Source organism: Carcharodon carcharias, chromosome 4 (genome assembly GCF_017639515.1).
Source record: "Carcharodon carcharias isolate sCarCar2 chromosome 4, sCarCar2.pri, whole genome shotgun sequence".
Taxonomy (NCBI): domain Eukaryota; kingdom Metazoa; phylum Chordata; class Chondrichthyes; order Lamniformes; family Lamnidae; genus Carcharodon; species Carcharodon carcharias.
The window spans coordinates 152125176-152146661 of record NC_054470.1 but is presented as its reverse complement, the minus strand read 5'-3'; the positions used below and the strand labels follow the sequence as shown (position 1 = coordinate 152146661).

Sequence of the window (21486 nt, the reverse complement as noted above, 5' to 3'; positions counted from 1 at the left end):
TCATATAGTTTTCTCCTGTACTGTCCCATCATTATCCCTTAATCTATAATGAGCCATTGTATATTTCCATTTACCACACATGAGCCATTGTTTTAGTTCCTCCGTGAAAATTAATTTCAAGTCAGCAATCAAGCCTGCAGTCAATAGCTTTCTTACATTAATATACTCAATGAAGTATCATTACAGAAGATTTGTGAAACTAATTAACAAAATGATTATTTTCCTCAGATCTGATATCCGACTTCATAGTGATGATATGGATATCTGCTTCAGTAAGACACTGAACTCCTGCAAAGTGCCACAGATCCGTTATGCGAGTGTAGAGAGGTTGCTGGAAAGACTGACTGATCTGCGCTTTCTCAGCATTGATTTCCTCAATACCTTCCTCCACACCTATCGCATATTCACTACTGCACTGGTGGTCCTGGAGAAGTTGACAGACATCTACAAGAAACCGTTCACCTCCATCCCTGTCAGGTAGGGCCTAATTTAAATGGTTATTGAATTTGATAAGAATTTAGTTCAATTAAAAATAAATAATCCTCAGGATGTTGGCAGCACTGACACAGCCATGTTAATTGCCCAACCATTGTTATTCTGAACAGATGGTGACAGTGGACTTTCTTAAACTGCTACAGTCATGGTGGTGGTAGGGCTTCCATAATGGTGTTAGCTAGGGACTTCTGGGATATTAACTACTTGGCATTGAAGAATAGGGATGGGCAATAAATGCTGGCTCAGCCAGCAAAGCCCACATCCCATGAATGAATTAAAAAAAGCAGTGATTTTTTTTTTATTCATTCACAGGATGTGGGCTTTGCTGGCTGGGCCAGCATTTATTGCCCATCCCTAGTTGTCCTTGAGGAGGTGGTGGTGAGCTGCTTTCTTGAACTGCTGCAGTCCATGAGGTGTTGCTACACCCACAGTGCTGTTAGGAAAGGAGTTCCAGGATTTTGACCCAGTGAAAGTGAAGGAACGGCAATATATTTCAAGTCAGGATGGTGAGTGACTTGGAGGGGAACTTCTAGGTGACAGTGGTCCCATCTATCTGCTGCCTTTGTCCTTCTCACTGGTTGTGGGTTTGGGAGTGCTGCCTAAGGAGCCTGGATGATTTTCTGCAGTGCATCTTGTAAGTGGTACACACTGCTGTGACTGTGTGTCGGTAATGGAGTGAGTGAATGTTTGTGGATGTGGTGCCAATCAAGTTGGCTGATTTGTCCTGGATGGTGTCAAGTTTCTTGAGCGTTGATGGAGTTGCACTCATCCAGGCAAGAGGGGAGTATTCCATCACACTCCTGACTTGTGCCTTGTAGATGGTGGACAGGCTTTGGGAAGTCAGGATGTGAGTTACTCATCCCAGGATTCTGCCTCTGACCTGCTCTTGTAGTCATAGTATTTATATAGTTAGTCCAGTTCCGTTTCTGGTCAATGGTAACCTCCAGGATGTTAATAGTGGGTGATTCAGTGATGGTAATGCCATTGAACATCAATGGGCGATGGTTGGATTCTCTCTTGTTGGAGATGAAGGAAGGTTGTTGATGAAGTAGCTGAAGATGGTTGGGCCCAGGACACTACCCTGATGAACTCCTGCAGTGATGTCTTGGAGCTGAGATGACTGACCTCCAACAACCACAACCACCTTCCTTTGTGCTAGGTATGACTCCAACTAGCGGAGATCTTTCCCCCTGATTCCCATTGACTCCAGTTTTGCTGGGGCTCCTTGATGCCACACTCTGTCAAATGTGGCCTTGATGTCAAGGACAATCACTCTCACCGCACCTTGATATTGTTCAAGATGCAGTGAGACTTGGAGGAGAACCTGTAGGGGATAGCATTCTTATGGCATTGCTTTTTGTGTTAGTGGGAGGATGGTATTATCGAAGTGACTTTGGTGAGCTGCTGAAACACATCATATAAATTGTACACAAGCAGCCACTGTAAAGATGGGGTAGATGGGATAGATATTGAGTTCATTCATAATAGAGTTCAGGAAGTAAACTTCTCTTCCCTAGTTGGCATTGAGCTTCTTGAATGTTGCGTCTGCATCTATTCAGGTAAGTGTGATTGTTCTGTCATGCTCCTGACGTGAGCCTTGTAGATGATGGGTGGAGAGGCTTTGAGAGATCAGGAAGCGAGTCATCCATTGCAGAGTATCCACACTTTCATGCCCTATAACCACAGTATTGACATGGTTAGTCCACTTCAGCTTCTGTTCCATGGGGACTCAAGATTTTGCCAGCAGTGTTGTCATCGAAGGTCAGGATAGTTGACTCAGTTTTCTCTTGTTCAAGATGGTCCCAGCAATTACGTGGAATGGATGTTACCTGCCACTTGTTAGCCCATGTCTGGAAGTTATTTGGGTCCTACTTTAAGCTGGCATGGATAGCTTCATTATCATAGAAGTTGTGCAAGAAGTTGAACCCTGTGCAAACAGCTCCATTCCTGACCTTATGACAGAGGGGAGGTCATTGATAAAGCAGCAGAAGATGGTTGAGCCAGGGTCATTGCCCTCAGGTCAGTCAGGCTCCATAGGGTGAATTTTCTGATGGGCAGTATTGTTCCTGCTGATGGGATTTGGGGTGCAAGTTCCAGAAAACTATGACGTCCCAATTATTTCCCCCTCCTTTTGAGAAGACCCTTACTAAGCCTTCATGCAGCACATACTGAAGGCCTAAAATGAGGACAGTAAGTGCTAAAAATACTCAGCAGGTCTGGTGGTATCTGGAGAGAGAAACAGGTCAAAGATGCAGAATTTTACTTTTGCTTTTTTGTTGATCTGCTTCACTTCGATATTTGGATGAAGTCCACCTAGCAGCATTACCACCCATTTTTGCCATGTATTAAAGGGGATCTGTTTGAGTACCAATGCAAAGAAAAGGACGAAATATTTAACAATGCTTTTTGGATTAAAAATATCAACATTGATTCTCTTATTTTTCAGATATATTTTAAGTTGTTTTCATATTTTCTGGATCAGGCAAGGTGGAATTATTAACTCAATGAGAGAAACTGAATAATCATTACTATTATTAGGACAGAGAAACTGACAGTGTGGACTCTCCAAGAGTTCTGTAGAACAGAAAGATCCCAGAGAACAAAGGAACTGTAAAGTGTTTCCCATAATACCAATGTTTGTATCACCTGAGTGTAGCACTGCTTCTAACAGGCAGTACCCTGTGACATGTCATAGTTATGCTACTGCTCATAACTGATTGGGAAGCATTGCAATTATGTTCTACGCAATATAAGAAGAAATAGCTAGTGATGGGTAGATTAGCTCCTGGTCAAGCAACGTCATGATTTTAAAATTCTCATCCTTGTTTTCAAATCCCTCCATGGCCTCATCCCTGTCTATCACTACAATTTCCTCTACCCCCAGAATCCACGGGGATATTTGCTCCCATATTTTTGGTTTTCTGAGCATCCCTATTTTAATTGCTCCAACATTGGTAGCCTTCAGCTGCCTATGCATCAGGCTCTGGAATTCCCTCCCTGCACCTCTCAGCCTTTCTACCTTGCTTTCCTCCTTTAAGACACTCCTTAAAATCTACCTCTTCAATCAAGATTTTTGTCATCTGACCTAATATCTCCTTTTATGGCTTGGTGTCATGCTTCATACTTTGTTTTATAATGCTCCTGTGAAGTGCCTTGTGACATTTTATTACATTAAAGAGCCTATATAAATGTAAGTTGTTGTTGTCATCAAAATCACAATCCATCCATCAGCACTTTTAAGTGACACACATCATGCAACTGGTTTTAGTTGCAATGTTTACATGTGTGAAGCCCTTTGAAGCTGTGCAAGTGCTAAGGTCTTCAAATGTAATTTGCAACTGTGTAATAGATTCTTGGGCTTTCATCCAGGGCACTTGACTGAGAGCCCAGACATCCATTAGGGTACTGAAACACCTGAGCCCCAGGGAAAACATTGCTTGATTGACAGCTCTGGCTCTCTGATCTTTGCTGTCAATTGCATAATATTTATTGACACAAGATAGAGGCTTCAAGTATTTGCAATCCCCACTATTAATATTTTAAAGCGTCTGGATGATTGACACTTCTATTGGGTTATAGTAAGAATTTTTAAGATAGTGGAAAGTTAGCAATAAGTACTTCTTAAATCTTTTTATTATAAATCCCATTGTCATTATAGAGCTTATTGGTTCTATACATTGTATAGTGGGTGAATGGACATGTTAGTGCAAGAGATTGGCATGGGCGTATGAGGGGCCACAGGGATTGGTTGGGGGCATACCTTAGCATGGGGGGATTGAGAGGTCTTAGAGATTGTTTGGAGGATATAATTTTACACTGGGGTCATGAGGAGCAATAAGGGTTGGTTGGGGAACATAACATTGGCTTGGGAGCATGAAGGGCTATAGGGAGTGGATGGGGGGCATGACATGGCATGGACAGGACAAAGGGAGTGTGAGGGTGAAGGCAGGAGAACCTTTCTGTTTTTATTATAGCTGAGGCAAAGTTCCACAGCACTGCCTTTTAAATAGCCCACCTCCACACCCAGCAGCCCCTCTGGCTGCCCCCGAACTTTTTCCCAGTCAGCTAGCTTGACTGCCATCTACAGTGCACCCCCACCTCCCCACAACCTCACCCTCCCAAATCCCAGAAAGAAAATCCTGTCCTTCCTGGCACTTTCTCCCAAGGTGGATGAGCTGAGCTGGGAATTTTCCTGACTCTCGCCACCTGCTTCGCGGATGAAAATCCAGCCCTCCATGTTTGTTGCCATGTCAATTGGGCAGGCCATGCAATTTGAGGATGGTTGCCAGGTGCTGCAAGGCTCACAGTTATGCTACCTTCTGAAGAAGCTACCCTTGAGCTATAAACAGGGCAGCTGTCCCGACATATAACTCAAGCTGCAGCTGGTTCACTTCATCAACTATCAGCAGGGAATTCTAGAACAGTGCTGCTCCATTACCAGCTCACACACTCCATTTCCTGCATTCATATTTATTGTACTGGGTATGAGCAACCATTATTTTCTCATAACAGCCTTTGGAAAGGCTAAAATATTCCATAAAGATACTTACTGTCCTTATGGCCTAGAAGTGACTGCACCCCTGTAAATGTTCCCATCATCTTGTGTCAGCAGATGAATTAACAAAATCCAACTTCCCAGTTCCCAAACTGATGAGCTCCCAATCTCAGGCTCAAATGGGTGAAAGTTCACATCTATTATTATAACCAAATTGACCCTGTGAGTTACAGGGGGAGAAATTCATTTGCCATATAGAAAAAAAATTACATCCTATAATCTTGGCTTACATTCAGTCCCACAGTACACAGGTGATATCATTCTGGGCAAGTTCACACTTTACATTATGTCATGTAAGACTATTAAATTTCACTAGGAGATGCACCATTTGCTATCTATTGATTTACTTGAATGTTACATATTAAGCCAACCAATAAGTCCAGAACAAGGTGGTTAACCACCAAATAGTTTATTTATAATCTATCTCAATATTTCATATTGACATTTGATGGTTATCATTTGTACAGTGGGATATATCCTGGAGTCCTGTGGCAATTGATTTGCTTCAATTATCCAATTCAATACATTCCCTTTTCATTCATAGGTCACTGGAACTGTTTTTTGCAACTAACCAAAGCAACAGATCTGAGCACATGAATGATGGAAAGTCCCCAAGGCTGTGTCGGAAATTTTCTTCGCCTCCTCCGCTGTCTCTTTCTCGGACGTCCTCTCCTGTCCGAACTCGGAAACTTTCACTCAGTTCCCCTGTGAATTCTAGAATAGGAGTTCTTGACCTTTCCACATCCTCCACATCTAGTACTTCTACCTTTGCTTATAGCCCAGCTACCTCTCCACCTCCCCTAGCAAGCAAAACACCACTGGATCTGAGCAAAGGTTCCTCATCCCCAGACCAGTGTCCTCTGTCCACAGAGGAAAATTCAGAGCATCCCCGCATTGATATTTGCAGCAAGTTAAGAAGAAGCATCAGGAGAGGTACAGAAAATACTTTACTTATTTATTATTATTAGATTTTGTCCCTCTTCTATGATTGCCTTCTTTTTCTGCTAAGTTTCTCTCTTTATGTCAAATCCTTTGAGGCTACTTGCCAGTACTTATTCTTCTGATTACAGACTTCACCACTGCCTTTAATGTTGTCTGTGATAGGTCAGCAAATAAGTTCAGTTCAATGATCAGTTTTGTTAAAAAAAATATATATTTATTGCCCTATTTATCTCTTCATTTAGCTAATATTAACAACCCCAATTAGCACAGATGGATGGCTTACCCGTGGACATCTCCATGTACAAGGTTAACCCTTAGCAAACCACCAGGAGCTGTATCTAAGAAAAGTGGGTAAGTTTGCCACTCTCTGCGATTTAGCTGAGATGGCCAAACATCCATTGAACGTAAGAAATAGGAGCAAGAGGCGCCCTTGGACCTTCGAGCCTGCTGCGCCATTCAATAAGATCATGGGTGATCTTTTACCTCAATTCCACCTTCCTACCTGATTCACATACCCCATGGTTCCCTTAGTGCAAAAACATATTGATTTCTATCTTGAATATACTCAATGACTGAACATCCACAGTCCTCTGAGGTAGTGAATTCCAAAGATTTGGAACCCTTTGATTGGAGAAAGTTCTCATCTCAATAATAAATGGCTAACATCTTATTAAGAGTGTGTGTAGCCAGAGAAAACATCCTGAGAAGCCCCTTAAGAATGTTATATGTTTCAAGTCACCTCTCATTCTTCTAGACTCCAGGGAGTGTAGGCTCAGTCTACTCAATAAGTCTATTCTATTCAGTAAACATTGTCCCTAGACTACCTGGCTAAGTTTAATAGATTTACCTGCCAAACAGGGCTGTGTAGGAGTGCATTGTTGAACAACTATACAGTCCAGTGCTCTATATAATCAGAGACATGGTGTTGATCAAGGCTAAGGCAGCCGTGATGTCTCATTCTGAGAAAAAATGCTGCTGTTCAAGAGAGCTATCACTTCATGACCTAACTAATAATTGAAAAACCCAGTAGGAGTATGGCATGCAATTTTTATGGTCAGACAGACACTATTTTTAATGCAACAATTGATTGTTAGAATTGTGTTAATCTTGCTCAGCAAATATTCAGGATAACTTTACAATGCTCATTTTTAGTGTATTTTAATTAGCTTCATTTTAGCAGTGTTATTTGCATCGTATGTTTTCCACTGACTGTCATTATCTGAATATTGGAGGTAGTTGAAAGCTAGTCAGAAATCATTGGTGTTTCCTAGTAAAGTTAAAAGAAAATATGAGATGCCCCTCATAAGAGGTTGGTGCTTTAACTCTTTCATTGTCCATTTATGATGATAGAGAGGGTTTCAGTTTATTGTTATTGTTATCTTTCAACGTTCTCTCCAATGGGTTCCAAAATCTGAGGTATTACTCTGTTTATTAAAATATTTTTTCACAGTTTGTTGCAGGAGGGGAATTTGGTGCAAATGAGCCAACAGTTTGAAAAAAAAATGAAATAGCAATATTTTGTCAAAATTATTTCCGCTTTTATTTTTTATACAAAGGAACCTTTTAAGAGACCATATCACTGACTTGTTTTTTAACAGCCATTTACTGTCCTTATTAATTGGGCTCCGTGTGTGGGATTTTCTATCATTACCTACAAGATCGAAGATTTTTTTGTTTGTGTTGACATTTTAAAAAGACCCTGGACATTATCGTTATGATTTTGTTACTCTTGACATTATGTAATTCGTAAGGTATTACAACTCTCTATGATGTAAGCAAATAGAACTTTACTCGGTAATTGGTGGAATGGTATTCTGGATTTGGTCTTTGTTCTTGTTTTCAAATTGACCTTGCCTCACCCGACTTTGTCACTACATGGCAACGCCCTGCCTTACTGTGCCAAACATAACCCTACACTCCAACATGTACCCTCCATACTACCAGCTCTGGTCTTCTCCATGTATTCCCCTCAATTTGCTGCACAGTAGATTTAAAAAGAAAGAGAGACTTGCAGTTACATAGTGCTTTTCACAAGCTTGGATGTCCCAAAGTTCCCCTGGTGTAGCCCATCTCTCTGCTCCCTTAGTCTAAGGGATACAAATTAGAAGCTTTATGGTGAATAATTGGTTTAGTTATTGATCGTCAGATCTGGTGGCACCACATAAAGCACTTTTGTGATTCGCTCTGTCTGCAAAACTGCTTACTAATTCACAATCATCTTGCGAAGCAAATATAACTCTATTTTCTTTTCACTACAAACTATCTTCTTAAACCCTTCTCCCCTGTATCCTCTGCCCTCACCTCAAACAACCACTGCAAGAAACTCATGAACTTCTTTGTCACTAAGATTGAAATCATGGACAGAATTTTCTGTCTGTTGGGTGGGCGGTGCGGGAGCAGACGTGGTAGGCGTGGACCCAATTGCCGCTCGCGATCGGGTCCGCACTGCTATTTTACCCGGGTGGGCCAATTAAGGCTGGCTCAGCGTGAAACGCGGCTCCTGAGGACAGCAGGAGTGGGACTGCAATGAGTACTGGGTCCCATGGCGACCCCGCGGCCTGTTTTAAAAAGCTGCTGCAGCCTTTACAAGGCTGTGAATCATGGCCAGTGGAAGGCCTCTCCAGAGCGCTGCTGCTGAGTAGGCCAGGCAGGAGGGTAGGGCAGGGGGGCACTGGCCCCCTCATTTTTCCGATGATTGCCTTGCTGCCCTCCTCGAGGAGGTGGTAGCAGCACGTTGGGAGGTGCTCGTACCCCAGGACAGGAGGAGGAGGCCCTCCCAAATGACCAAACGTGCCTGGGAGGAGGTGGTGGAGGTGGTGAGCTCTCGCGATGTGGTCCGGTGCACCTGGATCCAGTGTCGCAAGCGCTTCAATGACCTGTTGAGCTCGGGAAGGGTAAGTACCATGTTGGCATTGGTCACTTAACCCAGTGGGTAGGTTTCCCCCCCCCGGTGCCATCCTCCCAACCCAAGTCTGAGTGTAGTGCCTGCATTGAATCATTGATGTCATGTGTCCTTCGCTGGGTGGGCCAGCAGATATTGCCCATGCCGAGGTCACCCTGAGAGGGTAGTGAAGAGATGGGTTCTGCCCTCGCAGCATGTGGTACACTGAGATCCACATGACTGTTTTGGGGGTAACCTGGAGGAGCTGCACCTAGGCGCAGTGCTGGATCTCCAGGACATGTTAAAACCAGGGTGATGACATGCTGGGAGGGGATCTTCAAGGTAGCGTGGCACCAATCGACCTGCTGTGCTCTGTGCTCCATGTACTTGTGCCTCCTTGCTATGGAAGGTTAGACCGTGTGGTGCCTAATGTGACATAGGCAGCATTTGGCCAAGGGCGGGGGAGGGAGGTGTGGAGCAGGCCTAGCATCTTTGTGTGAGTGTTTGGCAGCAGTGGGGTGAGGAGGCGCTGGGGCCCTGCAATGTCCCACTCTGGTTGGGGTGGGCCGTCTGTGAAGAGAATCCAGGTACATGTAGCACTACACAATGCTCTTTTCTCCTTTTTAGGAGAATAATGCACATAATGCCACTGAGCAGGTGAGGACTGGTAGAGGGCTGGCACAGTTTGTGATTCTCAGCAGCTTTGAGCAGGAGGCCTTAGATTTGGAGAGGTGACATGCGTCCAGGTCCATCAGTGTCAGTGAGGCTGGGGTGCCATGGGCAGGTATGTTTGCCCAGCAGTGAGGTCACCATGGTTCTCCCAACAGCCATAGCAGCGCTGAATGTTCAGTGATTGAAGTTTGCGACAAGGCTTGACCATTGATTATAGAAGGATGAGCACATAATGATCCGGGGGATGGGGATGCACATTGACATTGTCTCCACGTTAACTGATCCAATATCCTTGTTCTTCCTTTCAGCATCAGCAGAGCAGGGCCGGGAGGAGGAGCAGCAGAGGCCCCCTCTCACACCTGAGAGCCCTGAAGCATCACCAGTGTCACACCATCTCTGCCAGGCAGGCACCAGCGCAGATACTAGCACCTCAGTGGGAATTAGGACATTGGCTAGTGTCCCGGGGCACTGCTGTGAGGGCACTTCACAGTCGCTGGAGGAGCTGGTAGAGATGGAGAATGCCCTTGGCGCCAGCAGTCGGAGGAATGCAGGGGACCAGGCACATGCCCAGTCGGGGCCTGATGATGTACCTCTGGAATCATCCGCGACTCAGCAAACACAGCAAATGCAGCAGGGTGTGTGGGAGCATCTGGAGATACATGAGGCTATGCTTGGCTTGGTGTCCGTGTTGGAGGAGTCTACGCAGACGATCAACAATGAAATGAGCCTCATGGCCGAGCATCATGCGTGCTCCATGGAGAGAGTGGTGACTCTTGTGGAGAGGCTCCTCTAGGAGACCAATCAGGGCTTCCTGGGGATGCGCTCAGTCCAGCAAGCCCTCACATCAGCATTGACCTCAGCTGGTCAGTGCCAGTGTGGAAGATGGTCTGGGCACCAAGTTTCTGAGCTCGGTGCCCATCATCCACGGTGAGCAGGGATGTCTGAAGCAACATCACGTCGGCGCAGCAGCTGCCTGTCGTCTCTACGGGCTTCTCTCAGGGCGCTCCAGATGAGGGCGGCAGCTTCTCCGCCCCTCTCCCAGTGACCATTGCATCCGATGAGGCTGCAACAACTGGGGAGATGCCAGCTGTGGCAGTGGCAGCTCCCTCCCAGGCAGGGCCAGCACAGGCTCCAAAGGCCAGAGGACGACCGCCAACAGGACAGCAGAGTAAGCAGGCTGTCTCAGATGCCACTCCCAGCGAGGGGTCAGCACCAAGATGTAGCACCTGGAAATGTAAACATAAGGCACCTTAGGCACACCACGGGTTTTTTAATGGTGCTTTTGAGTTGGCCCGCAATGAGGTCTTTATGAGTTGGTATGATGTTGACCTTTGTCATTTTGTTTTCTTAAGTTCCTTTTGTTGTAATATTAAATTCAGACATATCACCATGGCTGAGGGTGCCTCTTTTCTTCTGCAGGTGGATGGTTACCAATAATTTTATGAGTTATTTGTGAGACATTCAGCTTTATTGACAAGGCCCTTAGTTAATGTTCCTGTCCAGGCAGATTTTGCACTCAGGTATCGAGTAAGGAGCCTGCAGCCCAGGCTTGTGCTCGAGGTCCGTATGTAGTGTGCTAGCTGCAGGTTCATTGGATTAAAGCTCCCGGGTGTCCCTGCCTTCCTGGAGTATGCCCGGGTCAGCGTCTACCCCCTCAGCATTTCCCTGTGTGTGCTCATCCTCGGTCTCACTGCTGGATTCATCGTGTGCAGCCGCAACCACTGCGTCTACATCTTCATCGTCCACAGCGTCCCCCCTTTCCAGCGCAAGATTGTGGAGAGTGCAGCATGCAACCACTATCAGTGACACACGATCTGGTGGGTACTGGAGTGCGGCCCCTGAGTGGTCCATGTATCGGAAGCGCATTTTGAAAAGACTGATGACTTTCTCCACCGCAGCCCTTGTGGAGGCGCGGCTCCTATTGTAGTGCTGCTCAGCTTCTGTTCTTGGATGGCAGAGAGGCGTCATGAACCAACTTATGAGGGGATAGCCCTTGTCACCCAGCAGCCAACCATCAAGCTGGGCTGGAGCACTGAAGAGCGCTGGCACCTAGGAGTGTTTGAGGATGGAGGCATCGTGGGAGCTGCCTGGGTACCTTGCACAGACTTGTAGAATCAGCATCCTGTGATCACACACTATCTGCACGTTCTTGGAGTGGAAGCCCTTCCTGTTGACGAAGGCACCAGGGTCACCTGCTGGCACCCTGATAGCCACATCTGTACAGCCTATTGCACCCTGGAGCGGGGGAAGCCAGCAATGGCCGTGAAGCCTCTGGCTCGCTGTGTCTGGCTTGCTTGGTCCCAACGGTAGTGGATGAAGGTCAATGCAAGCCTGAACTTCTGTAGCTTGACACAAGTGCGGGCAGCTGATTGGGAGACATTGCAAAGATCACCCACTGATCCCTGGAAGGAGCCAAAGGCATAGAAGTTGAGGGCAACTGTGACCCTTAAAGCCACTGGCATGGGCTGTCCATCCACACAGTTTGCAGAGATCTCAGGCCCTATAATCTGACAGATATATTTGACTATCTCCCTTGAGAGATGGGGCCTTCTTCGGCACTGCACCTCAGACATATTGAGGTAACTGCTTCGTCGCCTGTAAACCCTGGCAGACGGATAGCGGCGTTTTCTGCGGCCCCTTCCACCTTGGACTACCTCTTGGCCCTGCACCCCTTGTGCCTGCGCCTGTCCTCCCAAAGCTGGCTCCCCTGGAGGCTGAATGTGCACTTCTAGCCCTCCCTTCCTCCTCCGAGGAGATGCCTCCAGTTGAGAGTTCAACTCCCATTCCTAGGCTAAGGGAAGGCTTCCTGAAACCTGTAGGCCCAAAAAAAATTCCTCACTGCAGAGTGCTGACCGGAAGGTTGTGAGTACAGTCCAAGCAGCTGGTATGTGTTTTGAAGTATTGCAGATCACACAGGCAAGTATCAGTAACTTTGAAAATAAATATTTGACAGAGCGCACTCGCGATCCCACTGACCCCTCTTATCCTGCCCGTGGGTGAGGTTTATACAAATGTAACCTACCCACCTGCCCATTGCGCCCATGTGCTGATCCGAAGATCGCATGGGTGACGAAAAATCATTGTCGATTGGCGCCTCAAGGGCTTTATGTGGCCCGTTAATGGCGGGTGATCATTGGGTATCATCGTGTGCCTGCCCAACGAAATATCGCGATGTCATGCCTGACGTCACTGTGCATCATTTTATGCGTCGGCGTGTGGGTCCTGCCCCTGCATGCCAATGGGAAAATTCTGCCCCATGGCCAGGATTTTCCAGTCGTTGGGTGGGCACGGCGGGAATGGGTGGAGGTGGCGCGGAGCCAACTGCCGCCTGTGATCAGCTCCGCACTGCGATTTCACGCAGGCGGGCCAATTAAGGCCCACCCAGCGTGGAGCACGAGCAGTAGCGCTAAGCGGTACCTGTTCAGGCAGGGGGAGGAGGGGGAGCCGGGCCTAGTGAGCAATTTGCGCTTCCGCGCAAAAAAGCGCTTCAATCTCCGAGGCACCGTAAGGTTGGATGGGCAGTGTAAAATGCAACTTAATTATCTAGTTAATGGCCTTAATAGACCTTTCAATTATTGGCAGGCAGGCAGCCAACTCCGGCGCACGGCCACCGAATGAAATATCGCGTGAGTTCGCGATGACGTCAGGATACATGCTTGACATCATCACACGTCATTTTACGTTCCAGCATGTCGGGCACACACCCGCACACCGAATGTAAAATCCTGCCCCATCTGTTTGGCTGCCTCTGTCACCTCCCTCCCTTCCCCCAACTCACCAGGCCAAACATTCCCTAAGTTTCCACCTACCCCAGTCTCGAACTTGTGTCTTTCCTTAGTGTGTCTTTCCCTAGTTTGTCTTCTATCTCCCTTCATGCCCTTCTTTAGCTCATCTTGGTCCATGAGACCCACTTCCTGCTGCCTTGACCCTATTCCTACCAAACTGCTGACTACCTAGCCTCCCTTCCTGTCGGTTAGTTGGTATTGCTAACAGTTCCAATTCCTCAAGTACTATCATCTCCTTCAAATCTGTCTTCATCACCCCTCTCCTCAAAAACCCTCCCTTGACCCCTCTGTCCTTACAAAATACCGCCCGATCTCTAACCTCTCTTTTCTCACTAAAGTCCTTGAACATTTTTTTGCCTCCAAAATCTGTGGCCATCTTTCCCAGAACTACATGTTTGAACCTCTCCAATTAGATTTTCATCCCTATCACAGCACTGAAATGGCCCTTATAGGAAATTACAAATGACATCCTATGTAACTGTGACCATGGTAAACTATCCTTCTTGTCCTCTACACAGCCTTTGATATGGTCGGTCACAACATATTTCTTCAATACCTCTCCTCGCTCACCTGGGTGGGACGGCGTTTATCTGATTCCATTCAGTCATAGCCAAAGAATTACCTGCAATGGCTTCTCTTCCTGCTCCCACACGGTTACCTCTGGAGTGCCTTGCAAAACTATTCTTGGCCAGCACCTACTTTTTTATCTACAGGCTGCCCCTCAGTGACATCCAGCTCTAAGTCATCACTGCTTCTTTTGATCTTTCCACTGGTTGGGATTTGTCACACTGCTTGTCTCTGATATTCAGTACTGGAAGAAATTTCCTCAATCTCAATCTCAATTTCATTTATTATCCATATGGAAATTCATTTTGGATAACGTTGTTCGTTTATGATAAACAATTACATATTACTGAATAATAACAATAAGAGAAAAAAAACGAAGTATTGGGGAAGAGAAAATATTTTAAATAGTCAGAATACTGAAACCAGTGTCTTTGGTCTTCACCATAAATTCAGTTCCCTAACCAGAGGTGCATCCCTCCCTGGCAACTGTTTGAGGCAAAATCTGACTGTTTACAACCTTGGTGCTATGGGATGACTTTCTGACCATATATCTGCTCCAACGTCAAGACTGTCTACTTGCACCTCGCTAACATTACCTGACTCTGCCCACCACTCACCCTCCACCACACACCCCCACCCTTGCAGCTCATCTGTTCCAGTAATCCTCATCCATGCCTTTGTTACCTATGCAAACACACGAATTAAGAGCAGGAATAGGCCATTCAACCCCCTGAGCCTGCTCTGCCATTCAATACATTCATGGCTGATCTGATTCAACTTCTCATTTCTACCTGCATACCTCTAGATTTGAATATTATAATGCTTTCCTGGCTGACATCCCATCTTCCACCCCATATAAACTTAAGCTCATCCAAAACTCTGCTGCCTGTAAATGACAAAGACCAAGTTCTATTCACCCAACATTCCTGAGCTTGTTGACCTACATTGACTCCCAGACCAGCAATGCCTCAATTTTCTAGTTCTCATTTATGTTTACAAATCCTTTCATGGCCTTGCCCCTCTATATCTCTGTAATCTGCACCAGCCCTAAAACCCTCCTGAGATCTTTGTGTTTCTCTGATTTTGGTCTCTGTGCACACTGATTTTCATTGTTCCATTATTGGCAGCCATATCTTCAGGTACCTAGGCTCTACACTCTAGAATTCCTTCTCTGAACCTTTATGCCTCTCTATCACACTATTCTCCTTTACGATACCCCTTAAAGCTTGCCTCTTTGGCCAAGCTTTTGGTCACCTGTCCTAATAACATTTTATGTCTCATGGCATCAAGACTTGTTTGAGAATGCTCCTGTGAAGAACCTTGGAGTATTTTACTATTGTTACAATCCCCGTGGGGAAATATAAATCAAAATAACCAAAGTTATGATCCCCCAATAACCAAATGATCCCCCAAATTAAAAAATACAAGATTTCACTTTTTGTAACTTTTACTTTAACTCAAATCAGAGCCAACGTAAATTAAACAGGAATTAACAGGCAAATGATACTTCAAATAAAAAGGTAAATTCCACTTGAAACAATTAGGCAACAAAGATACATCTTACATAAACACAATTACCTGCATCACTCTCTGCAGGCATGTGACACTACATAGCTACAGAGCTCCACAATATACTGTTCTTTATTCAAGCAGGGTAGATCAGGAGTCCTATCCAACAACAGCTTTCATTTCTGAGTTTCATGGGTAGGATTGTCATCAGCAAGGCACACTTCTACAAACCCTCTCTCCCTCAGGTCATGACAGTTCTGATGGTGTAGCTTTCCAGAGGTCCTTTTCAACCGACCAATGAGTAACACCCTAGTTCACAGTTTGGCCACTTCTGGGAAAACATCCAGCATCTCTGAGCTATTCACACAGCTTTCCAGGTTTTAGACCTTTCTATCCAGTTCGCACATTGCCTCCAAGAGCTCCTATCTTCTTTTCTGCCAAACAGAAAAACTGACCTCTTCCTGAAAAAGATGTGCTTCTTGTCTTCAAAAGAATCTGCTGTATTCCTTTTTCGATCTGTTTGCTTTGTCCTTGTGTCTATATCAGTGTGAAGTAAGCCTTCATCCTCAAGATCTCCTGCTTGTAGCTCTCCTTTGTGTCTGGCCACACAGCTTCTTCATTTTAAGTTCCTTCCTGTTAGCTTCCAGGTCAAGGATCACCAGGTCAAATGGTGCAGTATTTCTTATTATCCAAGAAAATTACAATTGATCCCTTCACAATTGAAACAAACCCTTAAGAGTCCTTCTCAAACATTCTTAAAAACAATTATAGACTCCAAAGACATTTTAAAGACTTCTATTCTGGGTTCTCAGCCAAGCATACATAATGAGGCTTGGCTTCGAGCCCAGAAATCCATTAGCCTAGTGAAACGCCTGAGCCCAGAGAAAACATTGCTTGATTGACGGCTCTGGCTTTCTGATCTATGCTGTCAATTTCACAATGTTTTCTTACACAAGACAAAATGGTTTCCAGTGCTTACAATTTAAGCTATTGAAACTTTCAAGGGTCTATATGTTTGACACTATTAGTGGGCTGTAGTAAATAGGAGCTCTTTTTAAGAAAGGAAAGTTATCCATGAAGGACTAAGTTTTTTTCACACATCCTACTGTCACTATATAGTTCATTGGTTCTATACAGTGTATAATGGGTAAATGGGCATGGGAATGCCATTAATTTACATGGGGCCATAGGGGTTGTTTGGAGAGCGTATCTTGGCATGGGTGGCATGATGGGGCATAGAGGTTGTTTGTTGGACATACTTTGGAATGAGAGCATGATGGGCCACAGGGGCTCAAGTATTCTGGAACCAGGTCATGGCTGCCATTTTTAAAGGGCTCCCAAGTCATCCCAATTCAGTGAAAGTCCAGCCCTTTACTCAGCTACTGTTTTACTATGCTCTGGAGTCATTTCTCTAGATCCCTGCAACTCACCATCATTTTCCCAACTTTCAAAATTTACCTTTTTAACTGTACCTTTGGTTACCACTTGGAACTTCTCCCCCACTTCTTTATCACAAGGTCATAAGGTGTCCTTTTTTATGTGTAAAGTCCTACATAAGTATAAAATACTGAGGTTTGTGGTGACTCTCAACTATCCAGGATACTACAGTATTTTTTAACCGTCATTTAGGCTATTTGGCAATTCACACTGTTACAAGGGAAATGTTTACCTGTTGGATCTGTTATCTAATTCTGAGAGAGGACAGAGCAGGCATTTACTTAGAGGTCTGTGGTGAGGAAAAGCTGGCTGGTGTGCAATGATTCCTCTAAATTTTCTTCAAAATGCAGAATTATTCCAATGTGTGGTTCCTATAAATTTCTTTGCATAGCTGCACATTGTTGTGCACCCATGTATGCGCACAGCTTAGACAGATCATTCATGGTAATTCCTGCCCCAACAACAACCCTCCCCCCCCCTCCCCCGGCAACTGTTTGTCCCTTATGGCGGGGCATGTTAGTGAGACAAACACTGCCACTATTACAACATTAATATCTGGTTCACATTCATCACTTTCTCAAAGATGCAGCTTTTCCATTAACAGTATTACATAGCCAGCAGGGAGTATTTTTAGATCTGGAATTTGGAATTCAAAAGAGATCTGGAATTTATGATCCATATTAATTATTTGGATGAAGGGATCAACAGTATTGTAAACAGATTTGCTGAAGTTACAAAAATAGTTAGGACAACAAAGCAAAGAGTCTGCAAAGTGATATAGATATATTGAGTGAATAGGCAAACACTAGGCAGATGGAGTGGAATGTGAGCAAATGTGACATTGTCCACTTTGGCAGGAAGAATAGAAAAACAGAATATTATTTAAATGGAGAGAGACTGCAGAATGCTATGGTACAGAGGGATCTGGGTGTCTTTGTACATAAATCATGAAAAGTTAACATGCAGGTATAGCAAATAATTGGGAAGGCAAATGGAATGTTGGCTTTTGCTGCAAGGGAGATCAAGTATAAAAGTAGAAAAGTCATGCTACAACTGTACAGAGCAATGGTGAGACCACACTTTTGTCTGTATCTTTGGACTCCTTACTTAAGGAGGGATATACTTGCATTTGAGGTGGTCCAGGGATGGTTCACTAGGCTGATTCCTGGGTTGAAGGGGTTGTCTTATGAGGAAAGGTTGAGCAGGTTGGGTCTATACTCATTGAAGTTTAGAAGAATGAGGGATGATCTTATTGAAAAAAACATACAAGATTCTGAGGGGGTTTGTTTTTTTTATTCTTTCATAGGATGTTGTTGCCCATCCTGTGAAAGAATGTTGTTGGTGATAGGGTAGATGCTGAGATAATGTTTCCTCTTGTGGTGGGGTGTGGGGGGGGTATCTAGAACTAGGGAGGACAATTTAAAAGTGAGGTCCCCCATTTAAGACTGAGGTAAGGAGATTTTTTTCTTTCTCTGAGGGTCATTAAGTCTTTGTAATTCTGTTCCAAAGAGAGGAGTGAAAGTTGGGTTATTCAAGGCAGAGTTAGACAGATTTTTGATCAACAATGGAGCCAAGGGTTATGGGGCCAAGCAGGAAAGTGGATCTAAGGCCACATTCAGATCAACCATGATCTTATTAAATGGTGGAGCAGGCTTGAGGGACCAAATGGCCTTCTCCCGCTCCTATTCTCTTATTTCTTATGTTATTATGCAGGGATTAGAATTAAATAACAAAGCCAAATGTTTTGCTTTACAGTAAGGTATGTAATGAATATCCAATATTATTTTCAACAATAAACCTTGCAATGCTCTTCCACCTGACATGCTTGAATAATCCTTTATGCTTACATCACAGCGGGGTTGTAAAACCTTTTGTTTGTATTTTCCACGCAGCGGAATCTTTTCCTTTTTAACATAGACACTTAAAAATTTATCACAAAAAAATCTAAAGTTCATGAAAAAATGTTCATATTGTTCGATTAAAAAAAAAGAATTAACACTTCACGCTTGGCATACTCAGGACTACGACAGAAATATTATATTAGAAACGTTTCCCTCAGCCAGCAGCTGCTCAGACTTGATGGTAAGCTGTGTCTACAACCTTTAGATAAGGTACTCAAAGTAGTTGAGTTATACGTAGGAGGGAGTTAATGGAGCCCAGTGATGGGAGTCAGGTGCGTCTGTAGACTAACAAAGCTTTAGTTTCCTAGTTTATGGCATTATGGGGAATTTCCTCAGGGCTTCTCCTGTTTGGCTGCAGTAACTACAGTGACATTTCAGCCAAAACCCTGTTTAAACCAGTGGAGCAGAAGACCCAACGAAATTCATTCCCATTGTTTCAGTCTTTTGATTGGATTGGCGCTTTATAATCTGTGCAGGGGAGTGAATATTCCTAATTTGTACAAGTAACTCAGAATACCGCAGGTCTTGCTGCAGAAAATTAATAGAAAATTAGGGGAAAAATCCAATATTTCCCATAAAATCAACATTCTTTCAGACCACACATTTTGAATCAGCAACAGAAACAAAACACCCCATTAGCAGAATGGAGAATTATGAAGGAAATTCACTCCCTGAAATGTATTATAAAGCAGGCAGTGACCTAGTTGTTGGGTTCTGATGACCAGCATAAACTGTTCTCATGCTTTAGGATATCATTTGAACCCATCAATTTGATTACAGCCTTGCAATTCACTGAGGGTGTCAATTATGCTCTGCTTGCATTCGTTTATTATTCTGTTCTCAAATGTGTTGTAAAGAAATAGTATGGATTTCCTGGCTACCAATGACACCATTTGGGATCATTCTCACTGTTGGGCCACATCCCAGGAAAATGCCGCATGGCGTTTTTATTGTACATGTTCAGATTTGATCCTGGTGATGACAAATGATATCATAGGCGTAGTGGATAGTGTATTGAAAATTGCATTAATTTCTGAGAGACCCTGGTGACATTTTTTGAGGCATATCTTTAAGTTTCATCAAAATTAGACTGCACTGTAACTGGAGACTACTTATGCACAAACCCTGTTCACAAAGCATTGCATTTACTGAATGTCATTTTTGAATGGCAAGAGGCTGCTTTCACGCTTATTTTTAATAATGTGTCTCTAGTTTGCTAACTTAATCAGAGATTTTGTATGATGCATGTTTGACTAATTAGAGATTGCATTTGATGGCATCTATATACAGTAGAGAGTTATTAATATTCATAATTCTTTCATGCTACTTTGTTCAATACTGTGAAGTGATAAAGATCAGAAAACTTCCATCCAATTGCTTGCACCTGCTGTATTAGTCCAGTTCATATAGTTCCCAAGTGGTTTCCACAGATCCCAGCTCCTTTTCCTTGCTTGTTCAATTATCTGACAACCTCTTACCTCTTCTCATTTCTTCATTCCGTGCTGTTCAGTTGCTGACTGGCTTGAATATTTCTTCATTGTCTAGCTGTACAATGTGTAAACTTCTTTCTGGTCTCTAGATGGACTTGCATTGAACATTCATAACATTCTCCTGGTATTTGATATGTTTGGTGAATACCTCAATTGCTTGGTGGTTATGAGTCTCCACCCTGACATCCATCTACCACCTTTACCCATTTTCTATCAACCTCATCCAACCATCTCATGATATCTACCTTTCCTTTGCTCATTTGACTACTAACTATCTGACAATAGGTCAAAATTAAGATCTTCCATAGCTCTGTCTTACTGTATTTATTGATTGCTTGCTGTGGCACAGGATAGTTCTTGTTAGGGGCGCTTTACTGCGTTAAAGGTACTAAAATAAATGAAAACTGTTATTGTTCTCCTGACATATGGCTGTTCTCCACATTCAGATAAAATTCAGATAAAGAAAGGCTTTCCTCATGGACAAACTATCCTATGCCATTATAACAGTTGGTGGAAGAGTTGGAACAGTAATGTATCCAGGCCAGGAGGATCAGTCAACATAGCTGAGGACAGTAGACCACCTGTTATGACCCTCCCCAGTATTTGGACAGGCCACACCTGGTCTGTGAGGACCCCTCTGGACAGGTGTGCATTCTTTCCAAGGATTCCATGGGGCATCTCTCCCTACATCATGATGAAGGTTTGCAGAATCCCTGCACTCTCACAACTGCTTTCTCTGTGGCAATTACAGTGACATCAATCCTCACTATTTACAGCTCTGTTTCCTTCTACTCTGCTTCAAGATATCAGTGCAACACTAACAGGGGAGCTGTCAATGCATGTAACCAACAGGTGACGGATGCCCTCTTTCATAGAACTGCCAGATTTGTGCATGTCAGCAACACCTGACAGGCAGCAGAGCAGTTTAACTGGATTCCCCAGGATACAGGGAGCTATGATGACAAGCTTAAGAGATAGAAGAAGCCAACCAAGCAACCGCTGATGACCATCTATGATGCAAACCAGGCTCTGTCGTCATTTACTGCTGCATGTGAAGGCATTTTCTGCAGGACATCTTAAGCAAATAATTGACTGCAGTGGCAGAACCTCAGACTTACCGCCTTCTACATAAGCTATGAGTTGATGACAAGCATATTTCTTTGGCCCAGAAGGGAATCATTACCTTTACAATGAAGTCCAGATGTACTGATTGGTCTATTTACTCTCATTATCGTGATAGACATAAATAACG

At 44.2% G+C, this 21486-nt stretch overlaps 1 protein-coding gene across 1 annotated transcript in view; it reads left to right on the top strand.

The window, feature by feature from the left end:
• rasgrf2b (Ras protein-specific guanine nucleotide-releasing factor 2b) overlaps positions 1 to 21486 on the top strand; it is a 265513-nt gene that overhangs the window by 158931 nt on the left and 85096 nt on the right. The window contains exons 14-16 of the mRNA XM_041185342.1: positions 229 to 477; positions 5595 to 5983; positions 20681 to 20806. Coding sequence (XP_041041276.1) covers positions 229 to 477; positions 5595 to 5983; positions 20681 to 20806 — 764 coding nt within the window. The remainder of the gene's footprint in view (positions 1 to 228; positions 478 to 5594; positions 5984 to 20680; positions 20807 to 21486) is intronic.